Below are 24,007 nucleotides of genomic sequence, written 5' to 3'. Positions count from 1 at the left end.
CTGTTGGTGGTACAGTGAATTTCACTGAATCTAATTACCTAGATGGCTGGAAATAGTCTCTCAATATATACATACGGCTGTGAACCCCACTGTAGCTCCAGACTCAAACTGCCACATACGCAGACCTTGCCCTTTTTCACAGGAGAGATGTGCTGCTGCAGTTGAACACATGCAAACACAAACCAGCGTGGCAGACACAGCACTGCAGCTTCTCCCCTGATGTTCAGAACAAGGAGCAGTAGCCCAGGCTCCTTGGTAACACAGCAAGATGACTAAGTTAATCCTTAAACACTCCAAAGCATCAATGTTTTCTTCAGTAAAGGTTAAAAAGCTTCAGAAAATGATCCAAGTCAAACTGGTCACCAAGGACTAGGTCACTCAGAGCAACAATTAACCTCTACTGTCAAATTACACTTCCTTATCTTGAATAGGAGGCTGAGAAACTGCAGCAGCACAGGACTGCCCTCCAGATCCTGTCCCTTGCAGAATTTTCCACATATAGATAGTCAAAAGATTAACTGGCTGTGTTATATCGGTAAGTGCTGCCAACTGGTCTTCAAAGCACTGCCATCCTGGATATAATTCTCCCGCAGCTGTTTGCCCAGCTTTGTGGGACTGATCTCATTACCTTTCTTCCCTGAAGGGTCTAAGCTACAGATACTTAGATCTGCTCAGTCCTACTTTGTGAGGAATTAAAACTACAGACAGTAAGGGAAGGAAGCAACTATTATTTCCTATATTGCAAGAATAGATATCCCTCTCCTCTATTTCATTTTCTTATCACTGCACCTAAATATTGCCTACAATCAATACCTAAAAAAGGTATCGAGTCTAGACAATCTACTGCACTTTTGTCTTCTGTATGTTTCTTCCTTTACATTATTAACCTGGATAGCAGTAAGATCCTACATGATCCTCAGAGGTATCGAGTAGCCTTAGTCAGCCTGTCAGGACCAGCGCACACGTGGCTAGAAGAGCCTTTTAAAATACTGTTTATTTTTTAATTGGGCAAGTCCAAAACCTCTGAGTATTAGAATTCTGTGAATTACAGATTTTAGGCTCAGTGGATATCCCTCTGCAAAAGGTAAAAACCACGGTTACACATTAAACAAACTCTTCAGATATTTTCTTGTGTAATAAACAGACAGTAAGTAGAAATCAATAAAGTCGTTAGCTTTTCTGTGTTAATGCACTTTAATACCTTGAGACACAACGCTATCTCTTCAGAATATTTCATTTACAGGATTTCAAGTTAAAGAAAAAACTATTTAAGCAAATAATTGTTGCCAGCAAATATTCTAGTTATACTTGTCTGTAGTACATTACATTACAGTAAAAGAAACATTTAACTGAGAAGGCAGATAAGTCAGTTAAGTTGCCTCAAATTCACAAAGATTATTATTCTACTGAAAATAAGATAAAGAGTTTAGCCAAAAGCCATTCAAAAGCAAGCATAGTTTAAGAGCTCACATAATTAGCCATATCAATAGTGAAAAAACAGAGGAAAACATCAGGTGCACGCACAGCAACAGTTACAGCAACAGTGATCATTTGACAAGCAACATGGCCTTGAATAGGAGTGGGAACTCTCCAAACGACAAAAAATTCTTACTTTAGAATTCCATTTGCTCCTGTGTAAACTTCTTTTGCATTGGGACTAGAAGGCAGCATGGTAATAATTCTGTCTGCTCTTTCTGCTACATCTGCTGGGGAATCCATCACCTTTTAAAGAAAAAAAATTCAGAATTATCTAAGCTTACTCTTCCTGAAAAGAGATGTCAGACACATTTGCAGAGTTTGTTTTCAATATTCACAGGTCACTGGTCACAACTAAGCCAGGTAAAAAATCAGAACACAAGAAAAACTGCCTCCCTAATGGAAACGTTGATTAAATGGATTCAGTAACAGAAAAATTCAAAAAAATTAAAAGGATGTCCTCTCACAGAAGTTCCTCCAGAACATCCATCAGTGGGGATGCTTGTATCCCATCAACCCATTCATGAATCTGCAATTTGCTATAAACCATGCACCTATATGAAATATTGCTCTAACATTTCTAAGGAGGGACAACACAAAGGATTACAAAAATTTCACTATTTTTTCTTGTCTTCTAATATAGCATTGGAAGAGAGGAACACTGAGGAAAAAAGAAAAAATTGACTCAATGCACCTCTGAGCTTCACCTTAAAAAAAATTAATCAGATTAACTGATGCTTCTCACAATATTATGGTTGACATTTTTAAAAAGGAAAATTATCAGCTCAAGCATTCTTCACCAAAAAGAGCTGAACAAGCTTCAAAATATATTGTTAGGTATTGGTTGTTCAATAAACTCACCTAACTTTAAAGGTATATTACCTTCCACAGCTCATTTTCAGAGGCAGGCAGTATGGTATTTAAGATCCACAGCAATGAAATATTGATGGCTAAAGTAGTTAGTTTTATCCAGAAGGCATTTTGTCCAATGCTAGTTTTAAGTAATTGATTTATTTTTAAAATGCTTTGTTACTACATTCATAGCTCAGGGAAAACAGCAACAAAAAAATACAGTTTATTCTTTTATCTTTAGCCCATGAGGATCAAATCTGATTTCACTCATTCCAGTAGTTTTACTGAAAGGAATTAGGTTCCCAGCAGGAAGTAAGATGAGCAGAAAATAAATTTTGTTTGTGGATATTTATTATATATGCGATACATATTTTCCAGTTATTGTTGCTGAATGATGAAGAGTAACTTCAATATTACAATGTTCTGTTCTGCTAAATATATTATATGCCTTGGGTTTTTAAACTTCAAAAAATGTCTTAAGCAAACTTTTATATGTATTTCTTACATACAAATTACATATATACAGAATTTCCATATCAAATGGCTTTAGGGTTAAAAAAAAAGCAGTTTAACAGCTACCTGAAAATTTGGTTCCTTTCCATAATGTAGACAAATCAACAAACTGAGGGCCTCATTTCACCATTCCTTAACTATTCATAACTACAGGTATTTGTTTCCATTTTTGTTATGTTTGATACTAAAGTCCCTTATGCAAATATATTCTCTTTTTATATACAACACATTTATAAGGTCTCAGCATCAAAGAAAGCACGTTATGTACACACTTGTAAGAAATGCTGAATAACATCTTGAAGGACTTCTGGGATACAGCACAAGAAACTTCTTGATTTCTATTTGACTTACAGATAAAAAAAGGGAAGACTATATACATTTAGTAAACAAAGCTCTCAAAAAGTAAAGAAACACATAGATGTGACTTAGAAATATGTAGGTTTTGTTCAGAAAGAATAAGTTAATGCTAAACAAAACATCTGGTATACCACACAATTATAAAAGGAAACATACCCTAGTCTAAAGAACAAAGGTTAGGAGGAATAAATGAGGCAATTACAAGCAGAAAAACTTCTACATTTGTTTAGTTAATTTTATGACTTGCTTCCCTGGAGACCAGAGAGCCTAGCTCTTTATACAAGAGTACGACACCTTTGTCTTTAGGTCTGAGTATCTCTGGTTCAGTTCAGTCCCAATTTGTATTAATAGAGGAGGAGAGAAGTGTGTAATTGGAACCTGAATTTATATACATCTTCTTATTTGAAACGATTATCTCCAGTATTCTTAGAGGTTTGCAAGTTATCAGCTGAAGACTGTGGCCCACACAAAAACTACATCAGCTGGCTATGTAGATAGGGTACAGCTTGTTTTTGGTTACAGATTTAAACAATTCTTAAGCAACACAGATATATAGAAGACATAGTAGTCATCTACACAGAAATTAATTTATTCCATCCATGTCTTTCAAAATACTAACATGCCTTTTACATGAAGAAAATTAGATTAAAAACATACACAGACTGGGACAATACTTCCACAACCATACAAAGGAAAATCATGTTGCTACCTTGAAGTAAGTAGCAAAACCAGTGGGAATTAAAGTGGGAATTGTCATTCTTGGCTTTTTGGTGCTGTTAATAAATATGATTAATAATTCCAGAAGAAACCCACCTACCTGATTCAACAAGCAGCACACAAAACTTTTTTATTTATTTGGGATTTCCTGTCTCAGAAATAAAGTTGCATTATTTGAAAGCTATTAGGAAACATTAAAGCATTGGAAATCATTAAGAATATGTGTGTAACTTTAAAAAAACATACCAAATACTAATTGCTGATTACTAACAGACCATCTCAGAGTAGCAGCCCACCAAGTTCCATACATGTTCTTATACCTGCCAGTTCAAGTGAACTTTTGCAGTATGCAACTGGAAAGGGGAGACTTTTCTTCATATTGGTCATTGGTTTATGTCCTTCAATATGTGCATCTGCTTATATTTTTTCCAAAATGCTTCCCTATTTTTTCTTTATATTTACAGTAAGTCAATTAATAGTTCTGCTTGCCTGAAATAGCATTCTTACTGAATACACTGAAGAAAGCTCTATTTTCATCCTGCTTTATACATCAGAAGACTACAGTAACACTCTCAAACTTCGAATCTGAGATAAGATTCAAAGATAGGTAAACTGATGCAAAGTAACTGTGTGACACACGCACCCTGCTGTGTGAGAAAGAAAGTGGTAACTGTGAGGAAGCGGAAAGACAGTACAGTGTGGAGACAGCCTGCTTGCTCACAGCACTGTTTAGTATTCTCCCTTGTTTGTAGCCTTGCAACTTTCTCCAAGTTTTCACCCCAAGTGGTTCCATATGCTTCTCTCTGCCAGTTTTCTCCTTACTATTCACCATCAGCAGGCAGGTGGCTGCCTCCTGACCTATACTACCTCCCGGTTTTCCACTTCAGAGGCTTCAGAAAGTGGAGTTACAGAATATGCAGACTTATGAACAAACATCCTTCATCCTCCATATACCTGGGTAGTAGCACTGACTTTAAACAGTGGACATTTGACAACATTTACTGTCTCCTGGGGGGCATCTTTTCACCTCTGTAACACTCCTGAGGGTTTAACCTTACCAGCCAGACCAAAGAGAAAGCAGCCCTTGGAGTCCAATGTTCCTTCTACAGCAGTTTCTACAAGGCCCCCTGGACCCACAAGTTTCCAACTCCTGAAAAAAATGTTGGGGTAGGATTTACGCCTACAGATCAAGAAGAGGAAGTTATGTTCACATATTTTCTGCAAGTGTGTTTTGTTTGTATTTAAGCCTACCTATGTATTCTCTTAGTGATTTACGAACGTAAAACATACTTTTGGCTTTATTTTTAAAAGCATTACAGTTCACCTTTAACATCACACGTTAAGTCTTGCAGTGGATGACAAGGATTCTATTACTATGGCAGTAAGCTATTCAAATGAGCAGCCACAGCAAAGAGATCCCACTGCAGCATATGAATTAAAAATACAACCAATTGTTCAAAACAGATTTCCTTTCCATTTGCCCAGACTCTTACTCAGGACAGGTCTGGTTCATGCCTGAGGGTCTCAGCTGCTTTAACAAAATAAAACCAGTAGCTAGGATAAGGAGCCGAGAAGCTTACTTTCCCGCTGAATGCCGGGATTCTGTAATTATTCAAGGGGAGCTGCAATTAATTATCAACAGGTGCACTTTATAATTTTATCTTTCAGGAATCTTGATATTACCTCATTATTTAGAACAGCTGCAATTAACTCCAACAGTTAAGACTTCCAAGTTAAGACAGTTCCTCTGTCTACCTACAATTTCCTTACGACAGCTGGAAAACTCCCCATCCTCTACACTGTCACATCAGAGTATTATTTTTGCATTGGTTTCTCCTTACTTAAGTACATTTTTTTGTTTCAGTGTTTTATGCACCTACCCAGCCACCCACAACTACCTAAGCTGCTATAGCTTTGAAGTGTGTCAAAAACATTCAAATACATTTCAGACACTTAGAAATGACCCATCAGCAACTGAATTGGGTTTCTGGATCTATTAACAGATCAACAAAAGCAACAGCACTGACTGGAACAGGGCCAAGATTTTGCAGGGTATACAGCAGGAAGGTAAACCTCCTTAATGTGATCAATTTCCTTCCCTCCTTTTTCCTTTTTTCCTTCCTCTTCTCTCACCATAACCCTCCTCACCTCCAAGAGAATAAGCACTTATATAATTAGATTTTTCCCCTGCCCCTGAGGACTGCACCTTGAAGCAGCAGGAAAGCTCATATGTCCCTATAACCCTTACAGCTATGCCAGCAGGAATTTTTAACTAGGGTCATTTAACCTGAAAAGGTCAAAGTAGGAACCAGATGAAAAGCAGTGCACTGGCCATCTAGACCTGAGGGAGGAAGCAGGAGAAAGAAGAAGGTGAAAGAACAGGCCATCAACCTCCTCTCATAAAGACGGGGGAGAAAACCAACTAGAGAAGCCCAACAAGGTAGAATACTGGCTAACAGCATGAAAACTACTTAGGGTAGAATCATGTCTTTGCTCCAAGTAAAACCTCCCAGATTCAGATTGTATTCACTGCATTGTTTTAGTTCTGATCGTGATCTTAACCAAGAAAAAACTCTGGATTATTTAGATGCATTGCATGCAAGATCCATTCAACACATGCAGTTATTGTTGGAATAAAGAAAGTTCATTACTATACCTGAGCACCCAAGTCTTGAAATTCTTTGCAAGCTTCTGGGAACACATCATATGCAATAACTGGATATCCATGTTTAACCAGGTTTTTTGCCATTGGATTTCCCATGTTACCCAGCCCAATGAATCCAACTGGGGTTTTGGAAGCCATTGCCCTAGAACACACTGATTTCAAAACAATAAATATCAATATATCTGTATTATAGAGTAATGTGTAACAATGATGTAACAAAAGTTAGCATGTAATCTGTTTTCATTGATTTAAACAACTTTACGCTTAAAAATGGTATAAATGTGAATCCTATTCTACACAATTTAAACCATGAATTATAGCTCACATTGGGCCACATATACCATCCCAGAATGATTTTTCTACATATCAAAGAAAATTATTTTAATTATGAAAATATGGGTGTTTCAAAAAGTACAGTAATAAACTTCAGCAACATCCCTGAAAGCTAAGGTCTCAGAAGAGCTCAAACACAGACTTAAAATACACAGGCTTGTCTGTATTTTGTTATATGTCTAAATCCTAAACTGGATATGCAAAATCAAATTTTATATATATTTTACAGATGCCTTGTTTACAGCTTTGGTTGCAGCCTTAGGATATAGCACCTGTCCTTTAGAAATGGACTGAGGATGCCACTTCATTTCAGGCAGCCCCTCAGAGATAGTAACTGCAGTCTTCTGATCGTGCATTCAGATATAAGCCACTAACTTAAAGACAAAAGTCTCCATAATAAATCATGGCAAATCCTTTGAGCCATGTAATCACAGTTTAAAAGCAAATACTGAAAACCAGAACAAACTATAGCATAAAACACAAAATTATGAATTTTTTATAGGAATAACTCCTGTAGTCTATTTGCTGTACTACTAAGAACTATAAAGCATAACCTACAATCTGTGGAAAACGCTGCAGTTTCAGCAAGTTACTTTTTAAAGTAGGTAGTGAGTATCAAATGCCGGACAGTAAGTAGCATTGCAGGCATTCATCTGCTGCAATCACTGTCTCATCACTCTAAAACTCCTAATGTAAGGGCAGCACAATTTGGCAGTGCTGAGATTTCTTTGCCAATTACTTAAAATAATTTCTCTTTTACAACAAAGAAAAAAGCAGAATAAATACTAAGGCACGTGGCAACTAAGCAGGCAGAAACAAGGCTAACTATGGAACTGCAGTAACTCTGAAGCGTACATACAGAAAATGTGCCTAAGCTGGATCGAGACTCTAAGAGGTCTCAATGCTTAGCAAAGAATCCTCTCTAGGCCAATAACACTTGATTAATCATTTTAAAGTCCTTCTGACTTTAAGCTCCTTCTTAGCCAGCAATGGTCATGCTCTTTCATCTGTAGCACTATTTTGAAAGTGCCACATTTAATAAATCAGGTTCGTTGAAAGAACTTTGGTCTGGGACAGTTTCCACAGATGCCTGCAGCAATGACATAGCTAAAGAAGTAGCACAATTTAAAACAAAACTGCACTGGGAAAACGCTTAATGCAAACTGAGATAAGTCAGGAAAAGAGCACATTACTTTTTTAAGTGCTACATGTCAAGTCTAGGAATCAAATGAACAAAGAGCCTAAAACACCATCATCAGCCATAGTAATCATCTTGGAGTCTTTTCTTCCCATAGTTTCGATGAGTCAGTCTTCCCCAGTATATCATTTACGCTAATCTAAAATTGCTCCTTTTGTTACCCAAAGCTTCCAGCTTCCTGAGAAGGTTCAAGTCCCAGTTTGCAGCACCTTTCTTTCTCTGTCCTTTAATATCAGTGGATCTTATTTACCTTGACTTCAGTAAAGCTTTCAAAACAGCCTCTTCTAATATCCCAGTAGCCAAATGGGGAAAGTATGCACTGGACTGGACTGCAAGAAATATTGTTTGGACTGTTGGGCTTAAATAACAGTGCTCAGTGGTTCAAAAACTAGCAACAGTCAGTTATGTGTGATGTTCCTCATGGATCAATAATGGGGCTGCTGCTGTTTTAAAAATTTCATCAATGACCGTGATGACAGGACATAAGTACCCTCAGCAAGATTATGTGTGACATCAAACTGGGGGGAATGGCTGAAAAACTGCAGGGTAGGGCTACCACTCAGAAAGACTGGAGAAATGGGCCTCAAGAAGCTCAGCAAAGACAAATACAACATCCTGTACTTGGGGCAGGAGACATCAGTGCAGGCTGAGGACCAGCTAGACATGCAGCAGCTCTGCAGAACCTGTGGATTCCCACAGACAACATCATGAGTCAGCAAAAGGTTAAAGACATACTGTGCGTTACATTAGCAAGAGCATATCCAACAAGTCAAAGAAATTGGGGATTCCGTTCCACGCACCACAATACACAAGAGATGTGGTCAAACTGCAGACAGCCCAGCAGACATCAGTAGTATGACTGAGGAGCTGGAGAATATGGTGTCTGAGCAGAGGCTACGGGAACTGTCTTTGCTTAACTTGGAGAAGCAAAGGCTAATTGCAATCTTCTACTACCTATCGAGTAGAAGGGAAGAAGAGTTACAGAGCACATTAAGTCAGATTCTTCACAGAGGTGCACAACAATGGGACACGGGGCAATGGCCAAAAGTTTAGGAAGGGAAATTCTGTCTGGAAATAAGAAAAGCATCCCTGATGAGGAGAAAGGCTCTGTAGTGGAACAGGCTACACAGAGAGGCGATGCAACCTCCATCCTTAGAGCAAGCCTGGAGCAACCTGATCTAGCTTTACAGTTAGCTTTGCTTCCAAACCTCAGTTTTCTTTGTTTCGGTGAATTCCAAGTAACCTCATCAGAACTGTAAATCTGGCTACCGTGTTTAGGCTTACTCTTGCAGACTCTTCACTTTTATTCTTATCTTTTCTCTCACCATATCGTGGACATCTAACCATCACCTCAAACTAAACATCAAGAAGTCTCTTAATTGTCTTCAGAAAACTTCCTTGATACCTTTTTTTCTTTATCAGTTCTGACACCAGCAGTGATGCGTGTCACTCATACCTACAGCCTAGAAGACCCATCCATGAACTACTTAAATCTCATTGCTTCCTCCTTCATCATATCTGAGATACCAACTACTCAGAACCTGGCCACCTGCCTCAACAGATATAATCTTGCCTTGATATTCATGGAAATACTGGGAATTCAGAATTACGTTTTATCCATGCTACATTCTGTCACTCCTCTGCATCCTACCTTACTTTTCTCTACCATGTCACATAAGACTGCTTTGCTTTGATGACTTCATGGCTATCATCACGTTACTATTAAACATCAACTGGTAATTGGACTGCAATGACAGGCCTATTGCCAACAAGCAGTTCTATTACTTCTCTAAGGCAGCTCTTCACAATGTAAATACCCATGAAACTAACTCATTCTTATACTATAAGGCCTTCCTTAAAACTATTCATTGTGCAACATCTCCAGAAGGCATAGCAACAGTTAGGCTGGAACATGAGGCGACATGCTGATTGGTAGTATTAGTTTTGTGCCACTGTTTTCTATTCTTTCCGCCTTTGTCTGTCTCTGTTGATCTTTTTTGGGGGTCTTAGTTTATGAAGCAGGGACCATTTGCTATTGTGTGCTATTTAGAACATACTCAAATCCACAGGAGTTGGGACCTGTTAAAGAACTAGTCCAATTCCTGGCTCAGTCTCTGACTTCTTAGTTTGGTTTAACTTTTCACAGCCCAGCACTAAATTAGCCACTTTAAATCGATATAATTTGATTAACAGCTTTGAAAAACCTCCAGACCCCCAGGTACTCAAATACAGGAAAACTGCTTTAAAGGACTGACGAAATTACAGACATAGCTAATAGAGCTGATTTCCATTACATTTGAATCAACTGCATTTAGAATCACGGCCTATTTTTTAATGCCTACTTAAGACAGTGGGGGTTTGCCAAACCGAGGATGTTTAAGATAACATGATTTTTCACATCGTCATGTTAGATGAAATTCCACAGGTGCTATCACAGAAAGTGATGTCCAGCTTGAATATCTAGGCACTGTTTACCATTTGATACGTGGCACAGGCTTGGTTTTGAAATAACTGTATAATTCAAACATCTAAGCATTGATATTCTGCAAAACCACATACACGTACACTTAACTAATCCCTTTAATTGTATAAGCATTTGCAGAAACTGTCCCTGTGGTATTGAGTCCATTTTACTTCAACCATAAAATCTACAGTAACCTGCTGCAATGGCATGGCTGGAAAAATGCCCAGTCCTCATTCAACTTCTAACAGAGGGCAGAACATCACAAGTAGGAACAAGAGAAGCTAGTTTTAAAATAATCACTGATACCATGTGCAACTGAGTCTCCTTCACTGGGAACAGAACCAGCGACATAGGTTAATCTATAGATCAAGTTAATTGTCAGCAAAACCAGGTACAGCTACACTGACTCCAAAGAATTTGGGCTTCTCCCAGGAGATCCTTCATTATTCTCTTGAGGGACCATGTGCTCACAGAGCCCTGTGACTATGAAGACTCTGCTGAGGAGGAGGATCAATTTATGACCCTCTGGCTATATTGGGGGTTTATAGACAATATAGATAAAAATGTATTGACATGCTTTGAAAAGTCAGCCTACTATAGAAACACTTGGCCTAAGCTACAGTTTCACGAGAATTCTACCTTAAAAATAATTTAATTAAAAAATCAGCAAGAGTTTATGAATCTCTGAATGCCTTTTCTTGAACAAAATGCATCCATTAAGAGAGTAAATTCAGAAAGGCACAGATTGCAATCCTGTCCTTAGAATACCTGGCCTGCCAATGGACTAAAACTTGTCTTTTCAAGCTTCTGCATAAAGATACTGAAAGCAATTTTATTTTAACCTGAATGATGACAGTTACAAGTTTAGATCGTTTCAGATGTTTACATTTCATTTTACACTATCCCCCAAAGTAATGACTCTCACAGTTTCAAGAAAGAATTTCAGCTCCAGTGGTGTCTTGAATTCACTGCAAATAATAGACTGCACTGATGCTATAATACACAGTGCAGAGGATACCTCTTTGTATTCAAACAAAAAGGAACTAATAGCTGGACAGGACCACAGACAGTAGAGCTGGAAAAGGGCCAAAATGCTTGTACTCTGAGGGAAAGCACAGTCGAACTGGCCAAGAACAGGACTGAGGAAACCAGTAACTCACAAATTGTGATCTCAAATGTATTACTTACTTTTTGGCTTTATAAAAATCTATTTTGAACCATGCTCACCAAAACGTCTAGCTCCTGGGACAGAATCCCTAACTCCACGGCCAAATGAAACCAATAAATCTGGCACAAGGCATAATAGCCTACATATTCCTGTCCCATATGGATTTCCTAATCAAGAGTGGTTGCAAGTCATATTAATATTCTTGATCTCTCTGGATCAGTGCATCTTGAGCTCTTTTCCAATCCAGTAGGTGAGATTTAACTGGAGCACGGGAAGATGCCCAGAGGAAGCTCAACTACTGAAGCTGCTGGTTTTGCTCAAGGCTTTATGAGAAAGTACAGTTGCATATGAAGTAACTTGACAAGGAGAAGAAAACATGATGACAACTCAATATAAGCCACTAAATGAAGGATCCTGTCACTGATTTAGCATCTTCAGTTCTGGTACAAGTACAACAGAAGATACCAACCCTTTTCTCCTTCCTGCTTTGAAAGAAAAGATCAGAGAGAGCTTCTGTGGTTTTGTGTTTTGTGCAGACTTCTCTATGGAAACTCATAAAACCTCTACTGAACTAGATCCTGGAGGGAACTAGATGCAGAAACTTAGACGTTGAAAGGCCAGCTGTACATGGGCAGAATTAGGTCCTTCTGCTCCTAGAAGCTTTGCCAATGGAATTTAAATTGCCCCAGGGTCACAGGCTTTTAAAGGTTATGCAATGATTTTGAGAACTGCACTCTGCCAAAATCATAATTTAAGAAGACTACAAGACTCTAAATTTGGCCAGCTTTACACTGAAAACATCCCACTTGCTTTTCCTTGCCTCTGTAAAGGTCTGCTGATGAAAAACAGACATGCTAGCTTGTAACAGTCAAGAGTCGTCTTACCTCATTTTTCTTATCTGCAGCTATACCTCATTAAATGTTTGCTAATACATTAAAGACAAAAACATGCAGTAAGTACTTTTCATCTAAAGAGAATATCAAGTGTACACTTGATCCCTTAATTAAATAATGTGCTGGACTTCTGAGCAGCAGGTCTTTCTGTCATAATCCTTGCTTAGTAATTAATGCGCCTCTGCACCAGTGCACGGAATCATTCAACCGTTCAAACACAGCTCGTGCATCAACAAAAGTACTAATTTAACTATTAACTGCATGGGTCCCTACTACTCATCCAAAACTATTTGTAAGGACATTTTCATTCTCTAGCAGGGTACTGTCTTTTTTGATGAACAGCTCCTTCAGCTGATGAATCTTCATTCAACAGAAAATCTTCCTTTCTCAGCCATCACAACTCATTAACCTCCCCTTCAATCCCCCTAACAGTCCCCAAGAAGGACTTCTTCACATCCATCAAATATGTATGTTTAAATAAGGTCACACGCACCCTCTCCATGAAGCACCTTTTCCAGCCAGTGCCAGCTGCAGATCACAAGACTACATGGTCTCTATCCAACTTGCTAATACACAAACACACCTAAGACGTTCCTCTGAAATTTGCCCTCAGCTACTTTCCTCCTAGATGATCTAACAGCCTCTGGTATAAACATACAGAAGAAACAATCCGTCATGCTCTGTGCTAGCTGCAAAGAGCAACTGACTGAGTAACTAAGGAGTATTCAATGAGTGAATGAAGACAGCCCGCTCGCTAACCAAGCTGTGGCGTTGGACAGCTCTCAGAGCTGGCAGAGTTCCTTCACTAGGATGGCATTTCACTCAGGACGTTGATGAAATCACTACTCAAAAGACAACTTTTAGACTACTCAAAACTCAAGAAAAGGATGGCAAACCTAATAAACACAGCAGATGTACAGAAACCTCGACATATAACTAAGCAGTAGAGATCAGCAGTTAAGAAGGCTTAATGCTTAGACCTTCAACCCGTAAGCACTTCACGGAGTCAGCAGGACTTCCACCACAGTCACTACTGACTGAAATTCTGTTCTATGGAAGTTTTTTGGGAGAGTCACAAATTCTTCTTAGACTTAGTCACACTTTCTTACTCAGGTCTTCAGGCAAAGACAAACTATGTTTTTCAACTTTAAAGGCCAGTGTACTGTTTTGGTTTGCTTTTCACACCCTGGGCTCACCAAGAAACAAGACCCCTTCCATCTTCTCGACATTAAAGATGACCATTGGAATACTGACCAAGACAGTGGATTTCAAAGCTTTTACAGAAGTATCTGAGAGCTGCCATGCACAGCAAGTTCAAAATACATTGAAAGCTACTGCTTGCGTGGTATCACAAAAGGCACTAAATACACACACAGGTCTCCTGTATTTAACTTTACTAGCATGTGACCAATATGCCTGCTGCACCTGAGCTATTACTTTGCCCACCATCAGAGCTGCAACTATAAAAAAAAAAGTTAAAGTGTTAGTGGAAAAGACAGTCAAGTCAAAATAACACTGAAAGCTAATTTCAAAATTAAATGTCAAACAATATTCATTGATCAGTTTAAACGAGGTTTTAAAGGAGTTACTTAAAAGTAATTAATTCCTGAAACACTTTGTTAAGCATCAAGATTTTAGAACCACATACAACTTAAAATAATATATTTCTTCCACTTTGCTACCTGAAAAACCTTCACCTGTTTGTTGGGAGCCTAACTATGCAGCGGCATACATGAGCAACAGAGTGCTACTGAGATGACATTGAAAAGACAACTTAATGTGTATTTTCAGTTATCTACTTCAGCAGGTAAACTACTTGGAAACAGCAGCGTGATTTTCACGACTCTGAAAAGGGGAAACGTCTAGGTCCAGTTCTGCAAATACTCCTCTTCACTTGCACCCACACGGCATTTAAAGGTGTTTGCACCTTCCAGTGCCCATGAACCAGCCATACGTGCGTGTGCACCTGCGGAGCTGGGACGGTAAGAAGTGCCACTGGATTTACCTTCAGTTTAAGGAAAATACTCGGGTGCAATGATGAAGAGGGCTGAACAGCCCAAATCTAAGTGACAGGTACCGCTAACGTGTCACTGGTGCCACAGGAAACCTTCGCGGGCTCTGATGATTTCCAGGCATGCTCCCTTAGCCCAACGAGTGAAGACACTGAGCAAAGCCACTCCGGCACGGCCGCAAATAACGCGGCAGCTGGAGCCGCCCCGCGGGAGCGCCCCGTGCCAGCGCAGAGCCCCCCGCGCTCCCCCGGGCGGCCCCTCACCGGGGGCGCTGCACGGCGCGGCGGCTCCGGGGCCCGCCAGGCAGGGCCGCCCGTTGCACCGGGCCCGTCGGGCGCGGAGGGCCGCGGCCGCCAAGGGCAGCGCGGCGGCAGCACTCCCCGGCCGAGCCCCGGGAAAGGCCCGGTCTTTCCCCGCCCGGCAGTCAGAGCGGAGCCGCTGGAGCCGAGGGGAGGGGCAGGTCCTTACCCATCGCCGCGCGGGCGGCACGCACCCGCCTGTGCCAGCGCCACCAGCCCGCAGGTCCCCCGAGCACCACAGCCGCGGCCATGCTGCGCCCCCGCGCCGAGTGACCTCCGGCCAGCCACCACCCGCCCCGGCACCTCCCCACCCGCCGCCCGCCACGCTGTGAGCGGCAGATACCGCAGCCAACCACAGACACCCCTCGGCGGGATCCAGCCAATGGGAGAGAAAGCTTCCTCCCCGCGGCCGGCCGGCCCCGCCCGCCGCCCCGTGACGGATGGGGCGGGCCCGGCTACCCGCGCCTGGAGCGCGGAGCGGGGCGGGGCGGGGGCCGGGCAGGCGCTGGGGCGTCTTATTGGGGCAGCAGGGCCGGCGGCGGGGCTGCGAGTGGCTCTGTCCCGCTGCTTGCGGCTCTCCCCGGGGCGGTGTCTCCTTCCAGCCCTCCTTCTTGCCTGCGCCTGACGGCCGTGGCTTCCCTTTCCTGACGCTTGGCTGAGAGGAGGCAGGGCCGGGTGTTTGGCGGAGGCGGTCTGTGGTGCGAGACGGTGGGGACGCGCGGCCTGGCCGTGTGAGGGCTGAGGTAGCCTGCCGTAAACGGCGGCCTCGGGGTGAGGGAGCGGGCCGCCTTGCGCGCCGTTTTTGCCCAGTCAGATGGCAAATAAGCGCCGGAGCTTGTGACCGGCTTCATCGTTGTGGTGGGTTGAGCCTGGCTGGATGCAAGGTGCCCACCAAAGCTCCTCTACCGCTCCCTTCCCCAGCAGGGCCAGGGAGAGAGAATACATCGAAAGGCCTGTTGGTTGAGATAAGGGCAGAACAATCGCTCAGGAATTGCCATCACGGGCAAAACCAGCTCAACTTGAGAAAAATTTAATTTATTACCAATCAAACCAGAGTAGGATAATAAGAAATAAAAACTAAGTCTTAAAAACACCTTGCCCCCACCCCTCCCTTCTTGGGTCAGTCTCATTCCCTCTTTTCTCTACCTCCTTCCCCTGCAGTGGTGCAGGGGGATGGGGAATGGGGGCTTTGGCCAGCTCATCACGCATTGTCTCTGCTGTTCTTTTCCCCCTCAGGAGGAGGGCTCCTCATGCTCTTCACCTGTTCCCATGCGGAGTACCTCCCATGGGAGACAGTCTTAAACTTCTCCAGCATGAGTCCTTCCCACAGGCTACAAATCTTCATGAACTGCTCCAGCACAGGTCCCTTCCACAGGGTGCAGTCCTTCAGGAAAAGGCAACTCCAGTGTGGGTCCCCTGTGGGGTCTCAGGTTCTGCCAGCAAACTCGCTCCTCTCTCTCCACGGGTCCTCTCAGGAGGCTGCTCTAGCGCAGCTTCCCACGGGTCACAGCCTCCTTTGGCCACATCCACCTGCTCCAGCATGGGTCATCCATGGGCTGCAGGTGGCTATCTGTTCAAATGTGGACCTCCACGGGCCGAGGGGGACAGCCTGCCTCACCATGGTCTTTACCACGGGCTGCAGGGGAATCTGCTCCAGTGCCTGGAGCGCCTCCTCCTCCTACTACTTCACTGCCTGCAGGGCTGTTGCTCTCACATTCTCACTCCTCTCTCCAGCTGCAATTGCTCTTGCCTAGTTCCCCTCCCCTGCTTAGATATGTTAACCGAGAGCTGCTACCACTGTCGCTGGTGGGCTGGGCCTTGGCTAGCAGTGGATCCATCTTGGAGCCAGCTGGTATTGGCTCTACTGGACACTGGGGAAGCTTCTAGCAGCTTCTCATAGAAGCCAACCCTTTAGTCTCCCACTACTAAAACCTTGCCACACAAACCCAAAACAATCATGTCCAGAGCACGGTTCCCAAAGGCCTAATACAGGTTTTATCAACATCAGTAAGATTTGTATTTGAACAAGCTAGCAAGAGCTGTGCTGCTCAGCTGCAGCCTAAAGTCTAACAGGGCTTTGAGACCTTGCTGGCAGTCCAGGGAGAGAGAGCTTCAGGTGCTGCAGGGCTGTGAGGGAGCAAGCCAGGCTCCGAGACAGGGCACGCTGGAGGCAGGCAAATGCTGCCTCCTTGGAGTAAGGCTTCAGCTCCGGTCCTGCAACTGCCACGTTCATCCCTCTTGAACAAAACTTATTTTCATGACAAAAACCCTTGCCTTAGTTTCTCAAGGAGGAGTGCTGGGTACTCCCTCGGTCATTAGGTTACCCTTGCTAGGTCAGAGCTTTTTTTGGTAGCTGTTACGTAGTATCATTTACAGACTTCTGCGAGAATGGAGTCATCAGGAGTACAGGTCTAACGAAGTCAGCTGTTCACTCATGTGTTAGCACAGAAAGAACCGGCTCAATATATTAGCTTGCTTCTTCTATCAGTACCATAATACGTTTTTTTATATTTGGCCCTATAAAGCAGTGGACAATACACAGTTAAATTAACCTAGCCCAACGCAAAGGAATTTCGTGGGCAGTGAAGGTGGCTGTGGTTATATAGTAGCTTTTTTCTGGCATGTGTGAGTGCTACTGCTCAACAGGCTGATCTCCTGCCTTCACCCAGCTGCTGCTTTCTCTCATTGCGTCTCACTCAGTATGACTTGAGAAGAAAAAAAAGAACCCTGCAGCTAAGGCAATGGAAAGAGTCACACAAAAACTGAAACTCTTTAATTTGCTAGCACTTTGCAAAACATCTGAAGCCCCAGAGACTCATATGTACCAATATTTTCATAAGCTCACTTGTCTCTTCCACCATGCCATTTGAAGAGCGCCAAGTGAATGAAGCTACTGATTAGTGAATGAAGCTCTGTTTACTTTTCTCCTCAGTGGTGACGAGGTTGACAACCATCTTGAACACCAATTTTGTTGGTAGAAGTGTGATTCCTCACTGAGGCAGCTCTGCTGGCAGAAATCTGTACTGAGGTGTCATCCAAATAAGGCCTTTGAAAGTTATTAAAACCTGAATTTTACACGTAATCACACAGAACTTTGGAAACATGGGTTTTTGCCTTCCAGCCCAATTCTTCACTGCCTTACATTTTCAGAGCAATCGGCGCTTTTCCAGCTGGCTGTAGAGTCCTATCAAATCTGAACTGAGTGAGAAAAGTGATTAGTTTTATTTTTGAGGGGGTTAAGAATAGATAGGTGGATCAAGTGAAGACTCTAATGCTACACTCAGTGTGGTCCTTGCATTCAGATTTTTACCTCTCATTACAAGATGCAGCTTTACATGCATAGCTGTATCCTTCTCTAGACTTTTATGTCTAAGAGGGTTTTTTACTTGTGTAGGTAGAAGTAAAACATTCTTTGTTTAAAAGGTATTATGAGGAGAATTTCACTTTGTACCAGCGTAATAAAAATACACTATAACCACTTCCAAACAAAGCATGAGAAACTGTTAAAGGCGAGTCCTATTGATAAGAGAGTATCAGACAACCTTATATTACTTGGCCAACACACCTGTGAATCAACTTTATTTTTACAGACATGTCCGCTGTTACCTTACTATAGTTTTTACATTGCTTTTGCAGACAGATGCAATTCCTTGAGATTAGATTAAATGGAATCTCTGTTCACGTAATGAACATCATGATCACGTCATGATATAACTGATACTAGTAGTTTAGTACGTTTAAGGTAGCCAGTATGAGAAGGAAGCGTTTGCAGGACTAGGTGGTGCAGGGCTACCATACTGTAGAGCATTTGTGGAAGGGAGAAAATTAAATTAATAGTGTTGCTGTGGTTTTTATTTTCTCCAAAATGCCCTCTAGTGATGTTTGAACTTCTAGTAGGCTTATAGTAAAGTTAGCTCATTTTGTTAAAAATAATTTTGCCTTTCATAAAATTTTTATCTCACTATAAATCAAGACTTCCTAGTTAATTTTGGTTTTTGTGTTATTTCTTTACCAACCTAATTACATTCTTTCCACAGAAAATAAAGAAAAAAAGCTTTGTTAACTTCAAAATACTTTTAAGTAATTAGCCATGAAAGCTTTTACTTATATTAAAACCCAGGATAAAATTGTTCTGTTTTTTTTCCAACAAAGCAGCAGTATGTCCTTACTCACACCTAGTAAGATAGTGTTTCATAAAGATTTGTATGTGATGATTTCTGCAACTGTTAACTAGTTAAAATGCAAATAAATTGTTATTTGTATAGCTTGGTTCTACAAATCACTATTTTTTCCTGGAGTTAAGAATGGGGATACATACCTCATTTGAGTGCATACAGCCTCTACTTTTTAAAGTAAAATGATTTAAAGTAATGTGAGTGAAGTCTAAAATTGTCTATAAAAATAAATTCATTAGGTATTTTAAAATACCTGGAAGTGCCAAAAAGGCTTTCCAGAAATCAGTGATTACACTGCAAACATGCCACAAAGGTGAACTGTTAACAAGTGTGCCTTTGCCAGGGGTAGGAAGATTGCCAACATTTAATTGGCTTTAAAGTTTTGTTCTATCAATGGTGTATTGTATCTTAAAAGCAGTAATGCCTACCTTATTATTTAGGCATGAAATGAGACCTCAAAATATCTGACTGATTATGGCAGCAAGGAACTATTTTCTGAAGGAAAACTTGCTAGCCTACTTGTTGCTGTAGTGTAGGTAGGATTCAGTTTTTACAACACGTAAAAATAGAACAGTATAAAAATCATATGAGAATGACAAGTAGTAAACCTGTAACTGGTATGTATCTGTTTACATCAGTAGATCTTACAGTGCTTTATAAAAAAAGAGTACAGATGTCATTATAAGAACTGATCTTTTAGCTGTCAAACCCATTTAAGTCATGTTGCTCCCCAAACCTAGATATACCTGGAGCTCTGCCTCAGTCAGTCCTGTCAGTTCAATTGCTTTTTGACAGCTTTCTATACCAGACCTTTGAAACGAGCAGGATTTAAAAAAAAATCCCCACTGCTTTTGCCCCAGCTGTTCATCCCGATCCTTGCATTACAATTTATGGCCCTCTCAGGTATGCCAATGTAACTGTTGTTAATCCTTTCGCTCATCTGTTTGACAGTCTGTCCCAACGAATGCTTGCACTGGCACACTGGTCCTCACGCTGGAGGGACTGAATGGGCCAAGCTGGAATGAGTGAGTGGGACAGAAAGCTCTTAAATCCTAAACTACTGGGTATTGGTAATGTAAAACCAAATTCTTGGTCATGGGAAGACTAACGAGGTTCAAAGTGTCGTATAACACAGAGTGACAGAAAAGGGAAAGAGAATGCAACTTTCTTGACTCTCATTATCATATAACCATGTCATACCCATTACCATTATTACCATGTTCATTAAGCCACATTGCCTCGCTATTTCTAATGCATAGTTGCCATATCATCTGGCTTTGTAGACTGCTGCTGGCACATTTCTGCAGGATATGAGAACTGTGGGGAAAAAGATACAGTACCTTTATACTGCATAGCCCTGTATCCCTGTATCCCAGCTTGTTAGATCATCAAAAACTTGTGTATATTTACTTACATCATACCCAATGAATGCTCAGTGATGTTGTAAATCTAAATCTTTGTTTTTAAGTGGCTCAGATTTATTTTCTTACCCTGTAAGAAGTATGTGGAGACCTTAGGTGTGCTCCATAACATTTGTGATGTTGTAACATGGATGTTAAAACATAAGAACTTGTCAGAGCACTTGTAATACAGAAAGCAGCTGCTATATTTTTCTGTCTGTTGGTACATTGTGTTCATTAAGTTCCAGGAGACCTAAAGAAACATAAACAAATGTGTAAATATAAAATAATGTAACAAAACCAACTTCTTTTCATTCTTACTGCTGAAAATGTGTCCATCTTAGTTTCCTTTACAGGTCTCGTATAAAAGGACAAAGAACTTAAAAAATCCTACAAACACAGAACATCTATAGTATTTTTTGTCATTTAAGGATTTTTTTTCCCCTTAATAAGGAACCTCTGAAAGCAAAGGGAAATATATGCCCTGTGTCAAATTATGGTAAAGGTTGGATTCACTTTCAGAGCCTGCCCCCGACTTTAAATCTGTTGATGCAGGATAATTACAGGTGATCAGGTTTTTTAAAATTTTTAATTACTTTTGGGACATTTCCTTTTCAGGACTTGGGAGTTTTATAGTCTGGGTTGATAACTAAGAACAATTTTCACTGAATTTAGTGAGACTTACAGGCATATGACACCTGTAAAATGAGACCCTCATTGCAGACTGATATTTAAATTCAACATTAACACTAAGTGTAACTAAAAGAAACTACAGTGGATGGAGCAACACATTTGAAACTTGAATCAATATGAAATGGCAGCCAAGCCTACAGTGTTTCATTCCTCCTTCTAACCTTTCATCTTGCATTTGTTGTGTTTACTTCTCTGCATTGGAGAGCTTTCACCGTCTTTGTAAAATGCAATGAAAGCACAGTGGAACTGCTCAGGAATCCCTGAGCAGCAAATAGTTGGATGTGGGAGAGCATTCCAGAGAAATATCCCTGCATATTTTGTTTCTGACTGGGTACTGCTGGAGACAGACTACTGGGCTAGAGGGACCTTGAGTCCAACAGAATATGACATACTTCACGCTTGTAAATATTCAAGTTGGGATTCTCAGGGCAGCATTCATTTCCTAGCTGTGTGCTCTTCGCTAGATAACTAACTGGAATGTATAAGCAGCAATGCAAGTGGTTATTTTTGCCTACAGAAAAAAACCCCACCCTTGTGTAATCTGAACTGCTTTATTTCTTGCTGAATTGTATGATATATTCTGTAGCAGTATGTAATTTAGTAATCAACCATGACCTGAATATGTGCAATATTTGAAATATTGCATATCTTAAGGGGAAGTAAATTCCAGGCTTCTGTAGGAATGTAGTGCCTTGGGGGAACATAGAAACTTTGTTTTGGTATGAAGACTTACTGTTTTGTCAGAAGCATTCGTACTCTAGTTTGGAAAGCAGTTGCATCTCACTGGGACCTCAGGTGAATGTTAGAATGGGCAGGTTACCACAGGGTACCAGTACATACATATTTGTACTAATTGGTACTAAGTTCAGTTAAGCACTAGAGGTTTTCCCCTCTTTTTAGCTTTGATAAATCCTATTAGGATGTTTAGGCTAGACTGTGCTGACTGGGTTTCTCAGAAGAGCTGAAAAGATTCAAGTACCTATTTCCTAGAAGAATTCAATCATCCCCTTCAAGTTCTCTTCAAAATCTCACCCAGATAGAATGCAATAAAGATAATTTACCTAGCTGAATTTCATGGAAAATGCTGTGGATTTTCCAATGATCCTGAAGAGATTTCATCCAAAGAACCAGTCCTTTTAATTAGAGCATTTTGCTAAATGGAATTTTTCACAGTTCGGGTTATGAGCAACTTCAATCACTACTATCTTTTACAAACAAGCAGGAAATTGTATGTGGGTGAGTGCATATAGGGTGTACCATGAACAATATAGAACTGTTCCGTTTGGAGAACTGATACAAGAAAAATTTAAAGTGTAAGGAGAGTTACCTGTATAGCATGCCATAGCAATTTGGGCTTGGTTTTATTTTTGTGTTTTAACCGAAAAATTAATTTAAGATTATTTTAATGGATTTTTAATCTTTCAATGATTGTGTGCAATATCTTATTTTTACATGCTTATTTCACATGACATAGAAATGCAAAGAGGAGGATGACTTTTCTTCAGATTTAAACAAACAGCTTCTGTAAAAGCAGCTGAAAAAGGAAAAAAAAAGTCCAAAAGAACTGTTGCTACATATGATAAATAGTTGGTATCAGTCACAGTAATTTTATTTTCACTTCTACCTGCAATGCATTACCTATAGAACATATGGTTGGTGTGGGAATTGCATGAAACAGTCAATGCCCTGGCAGTTACAGGATACTGACATAGGAAAAGAAAATGAACATGGTAGGGCAACAGGGAAAAACAATATGGAAAAGCTACATGGTAACTTGATCTGAAACTTAAGAAGTCCAAGCAATGAGGAGGTAATTGTTGCCCAGGAAAAGATGCACGCATATAACCCACAGCAAAAATAGTTCCATTTTTTCCAACCAATGTATGTGTATCAGTCTAAAAGCATCAACCTCACATTACTCCGACAAAATCCTGAACTAACCTCCTTATGGTATAGAAAGAGGAATTCTGGCACTAATTCAGTTCTTAGGTTTTCCTATGCCAGAGTGTAAAGCATATTGCTTTAGAAACATTTCCTTTGTGTGGCATGCTTCTGAGCAGCCTTAGCTTTGGCAAAATGGGAGGTGACCTTGCTCCTGTTGACAGTCTTAAGACTTTGTTCCTGATTTTAGAGGAAGGAACATAAGGTCCCTGGGGGAGCAAGGTGCATTAGGGGATATTCCTCATCACTGGCTCGCTAGAATTAGTACCCAGGAACATAACCTACTGCAGATTGAGAACACAATTAATTAATGTTCAACAAAGCCCCACTGTTACTGAAGTAATATAATCCAATATAAAAGACCTAGCTTTTATTTTCTATACTTGGTTGCAAAATTTTAACTCAGTTTTGTATGTTTTGGGCATGCAATTATTAAAAAACCTAATTCCTCTGGGATTTTAACTATACAGTGGATATAAAAAGCATCAACTTCACGTGCAAAAGGACAGAGAAGACCTTTACAAGAGGAGTGCAGAAATCAATACATACAAGAGGAGTGGATCAAAATATCTCCTCTGTTCCACACAAAGACAAAACTACTGCCATTATTGTAGTCCTCTATTGTCTATATTGCTTGCATTGCCTAGGCTGTCCTGTCCATTGAAAGATTCCTGAAAGGAACTGTAAGAAAAAGACTTGGAATGTATACCAACATGAAGCAATTAGTTGCAGAATCCTTATTTTAACAAATCTCTATTCTGTCCTATTGAAAATTTAATATTAATATGCTTTATGTAACATTTAAGAGTTCTAAATACAAACTGCCCATTGAGTTCAAGTCTAGCACTGTA

At 40.7% G+C, this 24,007-nt stretch overlaps 1 protein-coding gene across 1 annotated transcript in view; it reads right to left on the bottom strand.

Moving 5' to 3' along the window:
• Positions 1-15,324, bottom strand: part of HIBADH (3-hydroxyisobutyrate dehydrogenase) — an 82,060-nt gene extending 66,736 nt beyond the window's left edge. Inside the window, exons 1-3 of the mRNA XM_080386505.1 lie at positions 15,117-15,324; positions 6,572-6,732; positions 1,613-1,722 (exon numbers count right to left, since the gene is read on the bottom strand). Of these exons, the coding sequence (XP_080242631.1) occupies positions 1,613-1,722; positions 6,572-6,732; positions 15,117-15,198 (353 nt within the window). The 5' untranslated portion in view covers positions 15,199-15,324. The remainder of the gene's footprint in view (positions 1-1,612; positions 1,723-6,571; positions 6,733-15,116) is intronic.
• Between the last annotated feature and the right edge of the window lie 8,683 nt (positions 15,325-24,007).

Source organism: Falco punctatus (genome assembly GCF_963210335.1).
Source record: "Falco punctatus genome assembly, chromosome: 4".
Classification (NCBI taxonomy): Eukaryota; Metazoa; Chordata; class Aves; order Falconiformes; family Falconidae; genus Falco; species Falco punctatus.
This window is presented reverse-complemented; position numbering and strand designations above follow the sequence as displayed.